A 14,039-nucleotide genomic window follows, 5' to 3' on the forward strand; every position below is an offset into this window, starting at 1 on the left:
TTAAATAACAAAACATGACTCCTATTTCTGGCACTATTTCTGGTAGTGGAAGTAGCTGACAGCAATTGAATGACGGTCAATATGAAGAACGCAGAGCACAGGCTCATAAATGGCATAAACTTGTGTTTTTGTGTTGGTGGCTTTGCTCTCGTTGCTCCATCCCTTTGTGTCTACCAATAAGCTGCCTGTCCAGCAACAACGTAAAACACTCTCATAACGCATTCTGGTGCAACAAGTGATGGCTACTGCATCAAGGTACTTACAGAACACGTTTGTCATTTCTTACTTTGCACATCTGCTATAGGCAGTGAGGAGAAGCGAATGGTTATGTGGATGGCTGCTATTTGACTTCATTTCTTACATGTTTTTTAAGAAGCCTTATTGTTCATCTTAAGGTTAATTATATATATTTTGGACGTTAGCTTCCAATCTCAATAACACATTAACAGAAATTAATGGCTTCCGCAGTCTTTGAGGAGTTGGTAAACCATTTGAAATGGCGAGACATACAGTATTTGATTAATATTCATGCCATAGCTGACATGTTGTCCTGCTTGTCTGACAACTGTTATTTATGACTTCATTGTAATTTATACTTGACTGCTGTAGGGGGTTGCGATTGAATGACACGTAGGCCAAATGTCAGCCAGGGATGGCGCTACACTGAGTGTAGGGGCCTATAGGTACCACAGAAATCTGTGTAACCCCAGTTCAGCCCTCCAACATTTTATTTGATGTGCTAAAATGTTTGTAAATGTATGTCGGGTTACCATATGAAGCAAAAAGGGATTTGGAACAAGAATAAACAAACAAACAAACAAACAAACAATTCATTCATTTGTGTTGCTTTAATAGGATTTATGAGAAGGTTTGAATGTAAAAACAGAATTCAATCTATGAAAACTCAAAGCAGCCACAATAATACCATGGGAATTTGAATGGGCATCCATTACGGGCATTTAAATATATAAACACACATACCTGGAAAAAAATGAAAAGAAGCTCAGCCAACAAGCATTATTTACATCAGAAAAAAATATTGCATCTTTCATATGAAGCAATCGCAAATACATGTGTTGGATTCATGTTCAAGCTGCGGAAAAGGCGGAAAAAGGCTTTTGAAGCCAAGTCCGTCACAGGCAGTAAAAAAAGACAGCAAAAGCCTGCAGGCTGAAAATGTCTGACACTTTAAATGTTGCTGTGAATCTTTGGCAAAGAGGCTGTGATTTATTTCTTTGGAGAATCTCTGACAGCTTAAAAGTTCCTAATGGCTTTTGAGGCAGAAAGAGGAGCCGTCCTGACACCGCAAGAGAAGCAAAAGATCCTGGACGGCTGCAACATTAGACATACAAACTATTTTAATCATCCAAATTTCAAACAGCAGTTAAAAATACGGTTGTATATATATAGATATCAAAAGGACCATATATCTTATAATTTACACATTTCTACAGTATCTGCAGGTCTAATGTTTCACAAATATGTACTGAAAAGCTTCCAAGGAGAACTTAAATGACAAGTTAAAAAGTAACTTTAAAATATATTTGCTTCCCTCTAAAACCACAAGGCACTGGAGCATTTGTTATGATTTTTTTTTGGCAGTGAAATAATGCAACATACTGTAGTTACAGCACAGTAAGGCAAATCCTAACTTTTTGGCATATACATCATGTGAGGCAGCTTGGCAGATCGATAACGGTGACATAAATAATTTCATTTTGTTATAAATATCACAAGGTTGTGACTATTTAAGGTCTACTTGAGATTGGACCACACTGCATTTGCATTCATTTTCTTACAATTGTTATTGGTAAAGACATTGATGATCATCTTCACTCGTGACAAACCTTCTGATTTCAACCCAAATGTCAATTTAGACAGAGCAGACTCTGTCTCAAAGCATAACTCACAAGGTTTTGGGTTAGTTTTTGAATTTGGTCAACCCTCCACAGCAATTTTCCTCAAAAGTATTGAAACTGCAGGAAGGTACGGTATTTACACTCAGCAATAATACAGAATTACACTTTTGTTTTTACTCCCATGTTTCCTGAGTTCCATGAACTGAAGGGAAATACTGTCACTGTTTAATCTCCCAATTTGAAATAGATTTTTAATAGCATATATTCTAACATCAGATAAGTGCACAACCAAAGGCTTTGTTCCACAGGATTTGTTGTTTCTTTGACTTCTCTGAGATGCTATGACAGAGGTACTAAATGCAAAGACAAGAAACAGAATTAGATCAAATTCAAAGGAATAAAATGTGTCCTTTGTTTTCATAAAGGGAATTTAATATCTTTCATGAACTGGGAGAAAACAAAAATGTGTTTTTACCACTGACAATTCCTCTGATAGCACAACATGTACGTCTACAGTGATCCTGAGGCACTATTTGTTTGCAGGCTTTGGAGCAGGGGATCAGTCTTTGGTTGTGTTCTTGTAGCTTAGCTCTCGGCATGAGTCTCTGACGGTACTAAGAGAGGCATCGCCCGCTCGGCGTCCTCCGTCGGCCTCGCCGCATTCTCACATTTTGGGTCGTCAGTCGGCGCAGATCTTAAAACTTCAGGATCCAGCTGAGGCGCCGTTTCTTCTCCGTGAGCCGGCTTGGCGTTTGTCTCTGTCTTTCTCAGCTGCTCCTCTTCCTCCTGCTTCAGCCGCTGCTCCTCAGCTTCTATTTCCTCAGTAGTGGGAATTGAGTTCTTCTTGGGTCTGCCCTTAGGCTTGGTTGGTGCCTCCTGACCTCCTTTGAGCACCTACAAATATACACATTATCTCTGTGGGCTGTTGTTGTAATGAATGGCCTCAGTAGTCAAAGGCGGTGAATGCTATACAGTCATTTAGGGAAGACATATGACTGCTGGATATCCCTTTTGCACCCATTTATCTTCGGAGTCAACAATCTCACTTGTTGACCCGACCCTCTTTGGCAAAGTGTTTGCTCACTTTTGTCGTTACTGTCGCGTACTCCTTCGACCCTGCCCCCACAGTTGTGTCGTAATTATTTCAAACTGTCATCTTAACACGCAAAAAATATGGAACCTGTGAACTTGAATGGCATAAAGCTTGTACAGTTTGGAAGCTGACCAGATTTTACAGAAAAATATGTCTTACATTACAATACAGGTTGAATAGCACCTGTATTCTTTTTAATATTGAACTTACGTTATTATTTAACTGTTTAGTCATAATTTTATAATAATTTTAGCAAGTTTAATAATGTATACATATTTTGCTTTTTTTTATGCATTTTGTATTTCAAAGAAATATAAATATATGACAATGACCGTAAATTGATATTTTATATGTGTATATGTAAATGTATATGTATATGTACAGTATCACTCACCATCTTCTTCCACTTCATGCGCCTGTTTTGGTACCATGTCTTCACCTGAAGCTGTGTGAGGCCAAGGGACTGTGCCAAATCTAACCTGGAAGAAAATCAAGTGATCACAGTTGCTGCCTTAAAAAATACAAGTAACAGTAATGCTCTGTTTTTAATGGCACTGTCAATAGAGGCACTCAACAAGAGTCTTTTTTTCCAGGTTTGTATTGAAGTTCATTTGCGTACTTAATGATGTGAATTTATTGACTTTATTGCTCAACCCAATAGTGCACTCGTCACTGCACACATCAGCTGAAAGCAGAATATGTCTGCCTTTGCTTCGGTCAAAGCATCAAAATCGTGTTATGCCACCTGCGTCACAAGTTAGACCTGGTTTCACCTGGTCTAAAATCTAGTCTATTTCTGTCACCAAATTGCGCCAGAGGTGTGTAATAAGTAAAAAATCCCCTTGGTCCTCCGTAACGCCCAGCAAGACGCAAGCGTGCTCTGCCAAATTCCCAAACACAGCAAACTGAACTTGCCCTGGCGCGCAAATGAAGACGTGCCAGTTTATACGCTGAGCGCAGATGCTCCTGTCTTACGAAAATAGGGGGAGCGCTGTCTTTGAATCTTGCATCAAAGTTGGCAAGTTGGAAGCTTTTCACATCTGCAGTGTTTGAAACATCTGGACCAATATCAGTCATGGAACAAGTGGCTGCTTGGAGAAATAGTGAATGCATCCACCACATGTGCTTGGTCCATGACTAACAAGGCTACTGACTGGCATGTAATCTGATCCTTATCTGAAAATGAGATTTCCTTTTGGTCTACTCTTCTCAAAGTCTTTTAGAAGCAGGACATCTGAAAAATGTGTGTGTGTGGTATTTTTATTCTGTGTCCAAGTTGAGACACAAAAAAAAAAAAAAAAGTGTCTGTCAGACGAAACACTTCACTTGATAAAGGCTCTTTGTTTTACGGAAACAATTGAGTGCATTTATTTACTAACTACTTCCTTTGGGGCTGTGACTAACCGCTTAGTCTTGGGTGTAACCAAATATAATTATTGCTGTTGCCATGATGCTAATGATGATGACACCACAGTGATTGCACAAAATCATTATTGTTGAAAGACAAAATGTCCGTTTTAAGATACAATGTAGCTGTTCAAACAAAAGTGACATTTCAAACAGTGTCACAAATAGTAATATTGATACAGAAAATAATTCTTATTTTAAATGTGACATTTCATCACTGTAGTTAACGCCATGTAGAGTTTCTCGTCATGCAAATTGTGTGAGGGTTGAAGGATCTAATTCACAAGCAGGTTTTGCTCCGTCTTCAGCTTTTTGAGTTGTAGGTCAAAGAAGAGAAAACAATGATGACCATTGAGATCGCATTGAAATATGATTTGCAACAATGGACTGCAGTTTGCTCATTTTTGTCCTGGTTGCTCAGTACAATATGGCTTTGTCTACTTTTATGCAGTCAAAAGAAAGATTAAGTATACAATTAATTGTTGTAATGTTTTGGTATGTTGAAGCCTTCATGGGGATTGTAATGTGTTAATATGTTCTTATTTAATCTTCATATCAATGCTGGAATGCAATATTATTGTCAAGACCAAATTGTGGTCCAGCCACGCGTACATAAACGGGGTTTTGCTCACTGAGCTGTTTTGCTGTTGGCGATGTGAGCTAAGAGGAGACAGGGTGACTTTTCCAACACCTCTGGCCAAGTTAAAATGAGATATTTAATATTACATTAAGGGATTTTCCCCCAGTTTAGATTATATCCACCTTTGATAGATTTACGCATTTGTCATAATTAATGTTCAAGCATGCATGAACGCAGGAATGTAATATGTATTGCCCATATATATTGCCCAACTTTACATCAAGGACCATGCACTATGCTACAAACAGCGCGGAGCTACAGATAAAAAAAAAAAAAAATGCTGTAGTTTACGTCATTTTATTGTATGAAGCAAAGTGTCTATTATGTACACCTGCACGTGTTTGAAAGATTTGTCGTAATTCACTTTAATACATTTGCTTGCGTTGGCCGCCATCCCCTTTTTTCATGAATGCGGCTGTGTTTCTTTTTTACCCCTCCCCCTCCCCCCTCCCCTTCTTTATTTTACCATTAAAGAGCTCGAGGGTGAAAACATTACTCTTGTCTGAACTAGAATGGTGAGGTAATACACCGGCTTGGCCAAAATTCACATTACACGAGACGCTCCCCACGGGACAAATAAAAAATCACGACGTTAGCTTAACCACCGCTTGATAATTGCGTTTGTGGCTTTGTGAAGTTGTGTGTACGTGTACGTGTACGTGTTGTACTTTGGATATGTACTCTATGCCAGGTATGCAGGTTATCAAAATGCCACACTTGAGTGATGCTTATACACCAGTAGAAATGCTCTTGCAACAGGTTGAAGACCAATTTATTTATTTATTTATTTTAGTTTTGTGTGTAAAATATTAGCTACATCTGTACATGTACAATTAACAGGTCAACCTTTGCGTAGATACTACAACTCAGTTTTTATTGGCACCATCAGTCTATGATGTAGCTAGCTTTATTTAAAAAGAAACCATATTACACTGATGGTGTAATGTTTCACCAGTTTGACTTCATAGCAGGTGGCATGGAATTGATTTGCGACCAATCCAGGGTGTAAACACATACCAGCCAGCCCATTCAATTTGTATGTGAGGCTTGTACGCACGAGCTAGGTGGCAGTCGCGTGGTAGGCGCACCCTAATTGAAAAATGTTTTTGGGACTTGTCTCCATGCCAACAATCAGGCATGGGGATCGACATCAGGTTCGAGAAGGAAAATCGATTCAATATCGATTACTCGATTTTTTTCAAACACAGCCCTAATGTTTACCTTTTTTTTCTTTTTTCTTTTTTTTCTTTTTTTAACAGAAATATTCTGGAAACCCAGCTACTGGATTGTTGTCTGTAAATTTGACAAATTTATTTATTAATTTATGTATTTATTTATTTATTTATTTTTATTTATTTTGTCATCCATGTTAACCCTGTCTTGTAGGTTTTCGTGTCGTACCATATATTAGCATTGTAAGGTAGCACATTTTTGCTAGACGAATTATGTGGTTTGGTTAAACATTTTGTTGTTTAAATATACAATTTTTAATCCACATTTGCTTTATGTGTGAGTTATAAAATTCATCTAGGAGTGGCAAAAAAAAAAAACAACAAGCAAAAGCAAGCCCAGTTTGCCTTTTTTTTGGAGTGAGAGAGTGAAAACAGGCTCTTCTTATTATTAACGACACCGACCTGTCAGGTGTGGACAGGTACTTCTGCTTCTGGAACTTCTTTTCCAGGCCCATCAGCTGCAGCTCCGTGAAGATGGTGCGGCTGCGACGGGGCTTCTTCAGGCGGGGGGTGCCGCGCTCTGTGTCGGAGTCGCTGCTGATGCTGAGGGGCGTTTGGCTGGGCGACGGCTCGGAGCCTCGGCCGTGCTGCGGCGACAGCAGCGGGAGGTGGGTTGGCACTCCACCCGGGGATGGAGGCGTGTGTGGGAGGTGGCCTGGGTGGTTGGGAGGCTGCCGCGTGATGACCGATAGGAGTGGGTAGGCACGTAGTGAAGAGGAGCCTGAGACATCACACAGTATGTAAGTCAACGCAATAAACACTCGAGCAACAGATGAGAGCAGGGTCACTGTAAGTTTTAAGGAAGCTCTTATCCTATTATCGACCGTGTGCAATTGCTCAATTATTAATTGCCCGGCGTTTACTATGAAAAGTGTTTTACTCTTGACCTCACTCTTGTAAAGGCCGCTGACCCCGATGACGCAGTCTTGTGTTTTACACCACTCCCCTCGACCCTTCACATGAATGATTATTTTGTAGAGGACGTTAAATCCGAACAGGTGACAGGATGATGTACACATACACTGAATGGGGTGTAAGAAAACCTCAAACACTGTCCGATGCAATCAACTCAATTATTATTATTTTTTTTTATCTCTCACTCTTGTATGCAGTCATGCATGTGCACACAGTCAAACTTGCCCTCCATCAGAGCACACAAAGCAGCGAGACGCCAGAATCAATAAAAAGTAACACTTGTCTGGAGCCGATGGGAGGGAAGCGAAAGGGGCGAGCGAAAGGTTTAGCTGAATGGATGTGGCGGGTCAATGAAAGTCAATGTCACACACAAACAACGCAATAACAGTCATCCTACAAGCAAAATGAAAAACTTTGTTGACGGCAATACTGACAGCTCAGGGGAGCATTTCGACATCAGATTATTATATTCTGAGAGTACCAACTGAATATATTGTTTAACTCATTCACTGCCAGCTCGGTTAAAATAGATTTCTGACGTCTATAGCCGTCAATGGCACTGAATGAGAAAAAAAATATTTTCGCTTCCCAGAATGCATTGTGCACTTAATTAATGAGGACATTAATCTACGTTATGCGTGTGTCATATGTAACACCTTTAAGCATAAGTTGTATTGTGTTTTTAGTTGTTTTTTTTTTTAACAAATGATGACTTTAGGTGTGTGTACAATAATGACAATTCGGTCAATTCCTTGAATTGCCCACCTGAGCATTGCTTGTAAAAATTAACATTTGCTTTGTTTTGAATGACAAGTCTGTAACATGACCTTATCAACAAATTTCATTATATATTCAGTATCTAGCGATAGAGGGTTATGGTATAGAATTTTGTATAACACAGTCAGGGCTGGACTGGATACAGGCATAAGGAACAGATGCACAGTAGTCTTCTGGATATTTTAATTGTTCAGCACTTTGAGTTGCATTTGAATGTATGAAAGGTGCTATATAAATAAAGTTTGATTGATTGATTGATTGATTGATTGATTGATTGAAATAAGATAAAAACAATAAATGAAGCAAAATTTTGAGAAGGCAAGTTTGCTGGAGGTCAAAATTAGTTTTGAGGTCCAAAATAAAAAAACAATTTGTCACTATCCACTATTTTGGTTGTTTACTTTCGCCTCAAACGCTTTCAGGTCAGAACTGAGAAAAACCAGCTGGGATAAATCCCACTTCCAACCATCCTCGAATGCAGCATTTAGACAACAAATTGAACCAATCAGTGGCAGAGCTACGGCGTGGTAGCCAGGGGTGGTTAGAAATCATGTCATGAACACAAATTTCATCAGAAAAGTAAATTATTATTTTCACATCACAGCAAGTAAACAACATGGCTGAGAAGTCATTGTTTGCTTGCTTGCCCGACACATTCATTATACAAGCAGGTGGGCTAATAATCAAAATGCCAGGGCCCATTTTGTATGCCAGTCCAGCCCCAAATACAGTAAATAATGAAACCAGCATTATTTGTTGTCAACTGCTATAAATGGTTCGAGTACATAAAAGTAAAAATAATCATCCCATAGTTGCTCGGACTCTAGTTTGAATCAATGTGGAATTTGCATGGCCCCCAACTGCTGCCATGTTAGTTTGTCTGTTCCCCACTCTCTCGCCCCAAATCAGCTGGTATAGACTCCAGCTCGCCCTTAGCGATGACAAGCCCAAGAGTATGAATGAACGGTTGGATTATATTCTCACATATACACAGTTGTATGTAATGTTGTGGCAGGTGAACGTAAATCCCCCACTTATCCACCAACGTGACATCGAATCTGACTTTTTATGTTTCCGTGTTCCGCTTGTAAGTGAAAAAAAATCAGATGACAAATGGGGGCACTTAGAGGAAGAATGAGCATGCCTTGTCTTGAGCTGTAGTAAAGATGCTTACATACTCCTGCACAGATAAACGGAGAGCATACATGATAATGGAAGCTGTCATGGAGTTCATGCATTCTCCATATAAACACATACACTATAAGTGCACACCTGCTTGCTCTCTACACACATATAAATACAGGCGCATATAAGCACAAAGAGACAGTACCTGCGGCTAATGATGACATCATGTGAAGGTGCTGAGGTCATACTAATCCTCCAACATGAGATTGCTGCCGTTACAACAGGCCTAGACAAGATCTTTTTTTGTGTGTATTTGTGTGCACCAGTACTACTTACATTTGATCACAATGTGTTTCTCACTATAAATCACCTCCGCTGGCAGTCGCAATATCAATTGGTGCATGAGTTGTATTACTGAATCATGGCACGGGGGGGTTTGATTCTCGGACAAAGAGAAGACATCTTGTCAGCAAAGAGCTTGACGTTTGAGTGAGAGGCGCACAAAGAAGGCGCAAAAGAGGAGAACGTTCGCGTCACTGGTGACTTTCCACTGACAGCATGAGCTCGCATCTGACACGCTGTTGACAAGCGCCACGTCCTGTCAATAGGCTACAAATAAACTGTTTAAGGAACTGCAAAGAGCACTAGCGCAACAGATACGCTTGATAATCAAGGTCGCTATGTAAGAAATGCTTATGGTAACCATTACGGCTAAGAATAGATCAAGACGTTCAATTTCCTTTTTATTACAGATACTATCAACAACATTTCCTCCATTGGACATGTACATACTTGTTTAACTGACTGTTCTCACTAGAATTTAGAAAGGAAGCATACAAAAAGCGCTGTATTACATTTGAACTTGACTGTTTTCCAGCAGTACAACTTGAATGGTGAGTGTATGCATGCTAGGCTGCCCCCCCCCCCCTAAAAAAAAAAAAAAATGCTTGTGAGGTTGCATCATGCAACCTATACAGTTTTTAGTTTTATCCGGTAAACAAAACAAATCTAAGAAGTAGTATTTAATCAAACCATGTTCAAATAAATGATTTGAAAAATTAATGATTTCTATAAAAAAAAACTTTTTAAAAACAATTAAAAGAAAATCTTTTTATCTGGAAAATGAAGAAAATACATTTTGTATTTATTTTTTATGTGTTTTTTGTTTATTTGTTATTACATTTATTTTTTTGTTTATTTATTTTGGAAGGGAGCAATAAAAAAATGTAATAGGTAATAAAAACATGTACTGCATGTCCAAATTTTGGACCTTGTTAGAACAGGCTTATGTGTTTTTATTTATTTTATATATTTATTTAATCTGTACACAGTATACCATCAAGAAGCCCACTCATTAGATTAATTTTTGTATTTATTTTTGGCATATTATACAAAGTATATGCTATAACATGACCTGATCAACAAATGTCATTATTAGGTCATGTATTAATTTACATGTTTGTGGAAATACTATGTGCGATTTTCAGCTTGAATTCAAGTATTTTCTGAAATATTTTGTGGATGAGAGAAGTCATGATATATAAAATGCAAAAAAACAAATGTGACATTAAAAAGTGAATATGATAGTCCACAGAAGTTATACTTTGTTTCAAGTATGTGTCTTTTAATTGATGAATTTGTTTATTATTATTCAGTTTCAGAATGATGGTGGAATTCATGTTTTATTTGACAAGCCCAAATCAACGTGAGAACAAAACCAGAACGTTGCATCTCAGATGAATGGATAGCTCTTGAGTTATTTACTGTAGTTGGTTGTGTGGAAATGGTTTGCTGATCAAAGTTAATCTTAACTGAAAAGTGTGTGCGCCCTGTGTGTGTGCATACCTGTCTGTATGTGTTGACATGGGTGTAATCAAGCCTAACAGGGAAGCATTATGCTTAATGGGAGGCTTTATTGTCTGACACAGATTTAGGGTTTAAGATGGGATGAAAACTCTTTTGCTGGCTTGGATTTCCCTTTGAGCCGGCACACACTCACGAACGCATGCACAAACACCCTTTTCTTGTTTTGATGGGATATTTCATCATGTTGTCAAGTGAGATTAGGTCACAGTGGATGTTCAGCTAAAAGCCTTGCTGGCCCATATCTCCCATATAAAATATTGCATGCTGCCATTATGTTGTTTGTTTTTCAGAATGAATTGCGTGATCCAAGTTATGTTAAAATTAAGAAAGTATCGAGAAGCTGATAAGCAACCCAGAAGCAACAATTGGTTATCAGATCATACTGTGGGGTTCTTTTGACAGTTATGTCCTTTACCGCCATCTGCTGGCAGTAGCCGGTCATGACATCCGTCAAGTCCTCAAATTCAGTGCAAACTTTTTTCACTGCTTGAGGCCCACATCAACCTGACAGCTTCTATATCAAGCACTAAAGGCAATAGATGTTGGAGAATATAATGTGTCTCACACCCCCGCAGCCCCAAATAAGTGGGCACCGTGTTCCAGTGCCCCGAAGCAGGTTACTCTATCCATCGGAGCTTCGTGGTGCCAGCCATAATGCCCTCCCGCATACACCATATCACAGGGATGAGGGGATCACTCTTCCTATTTTTGTATCCCCCCCCCACCACCCATCACCACCAGCACTGTCATCATCAAGTTGCACTGGTTATTATTGCAGACTTTAGAGCAATTATCTTTAATGGTTAGTGGAGCAGGCAGTAGCCTTTTGACTGCATGGAAGCTATTTAGAATGCTCACAGTTAATTAGTTGTTCTTGACACATCTATATATTATGAATACAATTTTATGATCATTTCATTTTGTATTGCCTTTTTGTAACTATTTTTGAGAGTTTAGAGATATTAAAACAATGTTAAGTTGCAGTTTTAATTAACGTAGCCTATATTATATCTGTTTGAGGCTTAATCTAAACACAAAATGTTATTTTTAAAAACTGTATCAGAATCGTAGCTCAGATACTCTGAGCTATATCATTCTTTAACATAACTAACATCAGACTCCCCTATAAGCACAAGGGATGTTCATACTTAACACGTGGTGTGATTTATAACCTCCCAGTGTGTTAATTCTGTGGCCACATTGAAAAACAGAAATACAGTAATATAATAAAATAGTAACTGGGTTCAATTGAGGAATAGAAGCAATAGGCACAGTGATGAAACATGTTAAATAAATCTAAAATGTTTTACAAATTTTATCAGCCAAATATTTGCATTGAACACCACATTTTGCATACACCAATGTTGTCTAGATAACTTTACAAATACACTAAATATAAAATTTGTCTTGCGTAAAAGCGTGCGTAAAAGTCCCCCACGCGCTGAACCCGCAAATGGGTCAAATCGTGAATGAATCAGGTGAGTTAAAAGAATTAAGTTTCTTACCAGAACAAGAGTGAAGAGGCTTCGGTCGGACGATGAGCGACGGACACACTGAGTAGAGGGAAAATTTCTCAAAATAATCACAAGCCTCCTTGGAGAGGATCTCGTCGATCATGAAGGTCTTGTAGCGTCGCCTGGCAGCCTTCATCTGGCCGGGGGAGGAGAGCCTCACCTCGGCTTGACAGTGCATGTTGGCTCGCTGAGTGCGAAGTGTCGAAACAAGTGCAAGGAGACTTGGAAGCGGAGAGGGGGGAGACGTCAGACCACTTGGCTACGCCACTAGTGCCGCTACTCTCATTTTGTGTTAAGAAGACTGATGAGCTGACTGAGACCCGCACTTACTCGCATCCACTTCTATATAAACCACTGCGGGTCTCTCTCTCTTTTTTTTTTTTTAAGTTGGTCTCTTGCTCATGCTTCCTCCATCTGTTCCCGCCCTCCTCTGATGGACTGTCGCGACTCAAACCAATACGGACGACGATCTCCATTCATTTCAATTGTCTCCTTTTTTTCCCCCCATTTGTATTTTGTAAAATTGAAATGAAGCATTCGAACTTCATTTTTAATTTAGTTTAATTACGGTTTATTTAGAACAGTGCGAATAGTTGTGCAATGCTTTGCATGCACTTCAAAACTGCACAATTATGACACTTAAAAAAAAATAAAAAATACAAATCTGCCGTGAGCTTTGATTGACACTACTAAAAGTTTACAATTGCTGTTGTTAGTGCACTGTCAACAACGATGAGTAAGGCCTATATATGCTGAGCATATTTTTTTGTTGTAAAGTTTTGTTAGTTTTTCGACAGAGAAAACGTCAACATCTTAACCTATGACAATATTATTTTTGTGCAAATGCAGTACTTTGGTATTCATACAAATCATTCATTATTAATCCTTGTTACACGAACCCAATTAGTTAAATAACCATCTCTTAATTTTAAAATGAATTCATAATTGTTGCCCGTTTTAACAATTAATAAAATAGAAGGGTAACGCAGAAAATAGGCTTAGTTCAGAAGTTCGTATAAATAATCAGCCAGTTTCTAGAATCAAATGATGGTAAATCGGCTCATAATTAATTTTGATGGATTTTTTCCTCATCAAAAGTTATGTTTGACATTTATATTGTTTTCCTGTTTCTTTAAAAAATAATGAAGTGATTTAACAGTTTCTCATTTCAAGGGTAAAAAGTCAAGAAAACTGCTGCAGCTGTGCACGCTGCGGTCGTAATATATACTCGGTGGTCACTTCATTAGGGACACTTGCACAATGAATTTGACAAAGAAGAAAAAACAGAAAATTACAATAAATATTTTTTGTTTTTGACAATTATTTTTTATACTTTTATATTGGACCTCAGACTATAGGTGTACCTAATGATGAGGCCAGCCAGCATTTGTCATTAAAATTCAACAGGGTAACTAAATTAGGTACACTTGCTAAACGTGATGATGCACAAAAAAGTAAAACACAAATAAATAAATAAATTAATAATAACCTCTGTAATTGTGTAGGTGTACCTGATTTTGTTTTATTTTGCTAAAAGCTATCATGAAGTGCAATCATTCAAATTTATTTTAATACAGGCTGTTTGTTGAGGGTGTGATGGTCGTCATCGGG

The 14,039-nt window shown here is 38.4% G+C and overlaps 2 protein-coding genes across 2 annotated transcripts in view; both read right to left on the reverse strand.

The window, feature by feature from the left end:
* LOC144033067 (C5a anaphylatoxin chemotactic receptor 1-like) overlaps positions 1-14,039 on the reverse strand; it is a 463,289-nt gene that overhangs the window by 141,212 nt on the left and 308,038 nt on the right. The window lies entirely within an intron of this gene.
* Positions 830-12,672, reverse strand: barx2 (BARX homeobox 2). Its single transcript, XM_077541533.1, has 4 exons — positions 12,420-12,672; positions 6,634-6,952; positions 3,347-3,431; positions 830-2,753 (listed from the first exon to the last, which is right to left on the reverse strand). The coding sequence occupies exons 1-4, from the start codon at positions 12,604-12,606 to the stop codon at positions 2,445-2,447; spliced, it is 900 nt and encodes a 299-aa protein (XP_077397659.1). The 5' UTR covers positions 12,607-12,672; the 3' UTR covers positions 830-2,444.

The sequence above is a fragment of the Festucalex cinctus genome, chromosome 13, assembly GCF_051991245.1.
Source record: "Festucalex cinctus isolate MCC-2025b chromosome 13, RoL_Fcin_1.0, whole genome shotgun sequence".
NCBI lineage: Eukaryota > Metazoa > Chordata > Actinopteri > Syngnathiformes > Syngnathidae > Festucalex > Festucalex cinctus.

Excerpts from the sequence above, each read along its gene's own strand:
- barx2 (XM_077541533.1), bottom strand. The coding sequence starts at position 12,606 with ATGCACTGTCAAGCCGAGGTGAGGCTCTCCTCCCCCGGCCAGATGAAG. Across the intron at positions 6,953-12,419 it reads GCCTCTTCACTCTTGTTCTG|GCTCCTCTTCACTACGTGCC; the intron begins GTAAGAAACTTA and ends GTGATGTCTCAG. Across the intron at positions 3,432-6,633 it reads TACCTGTCCACACCTGACAG|GTTAGATTTGGCACAGTCCC; the intron begins GTCGGTGTCGTT and ends ATTTTCTTCCAG.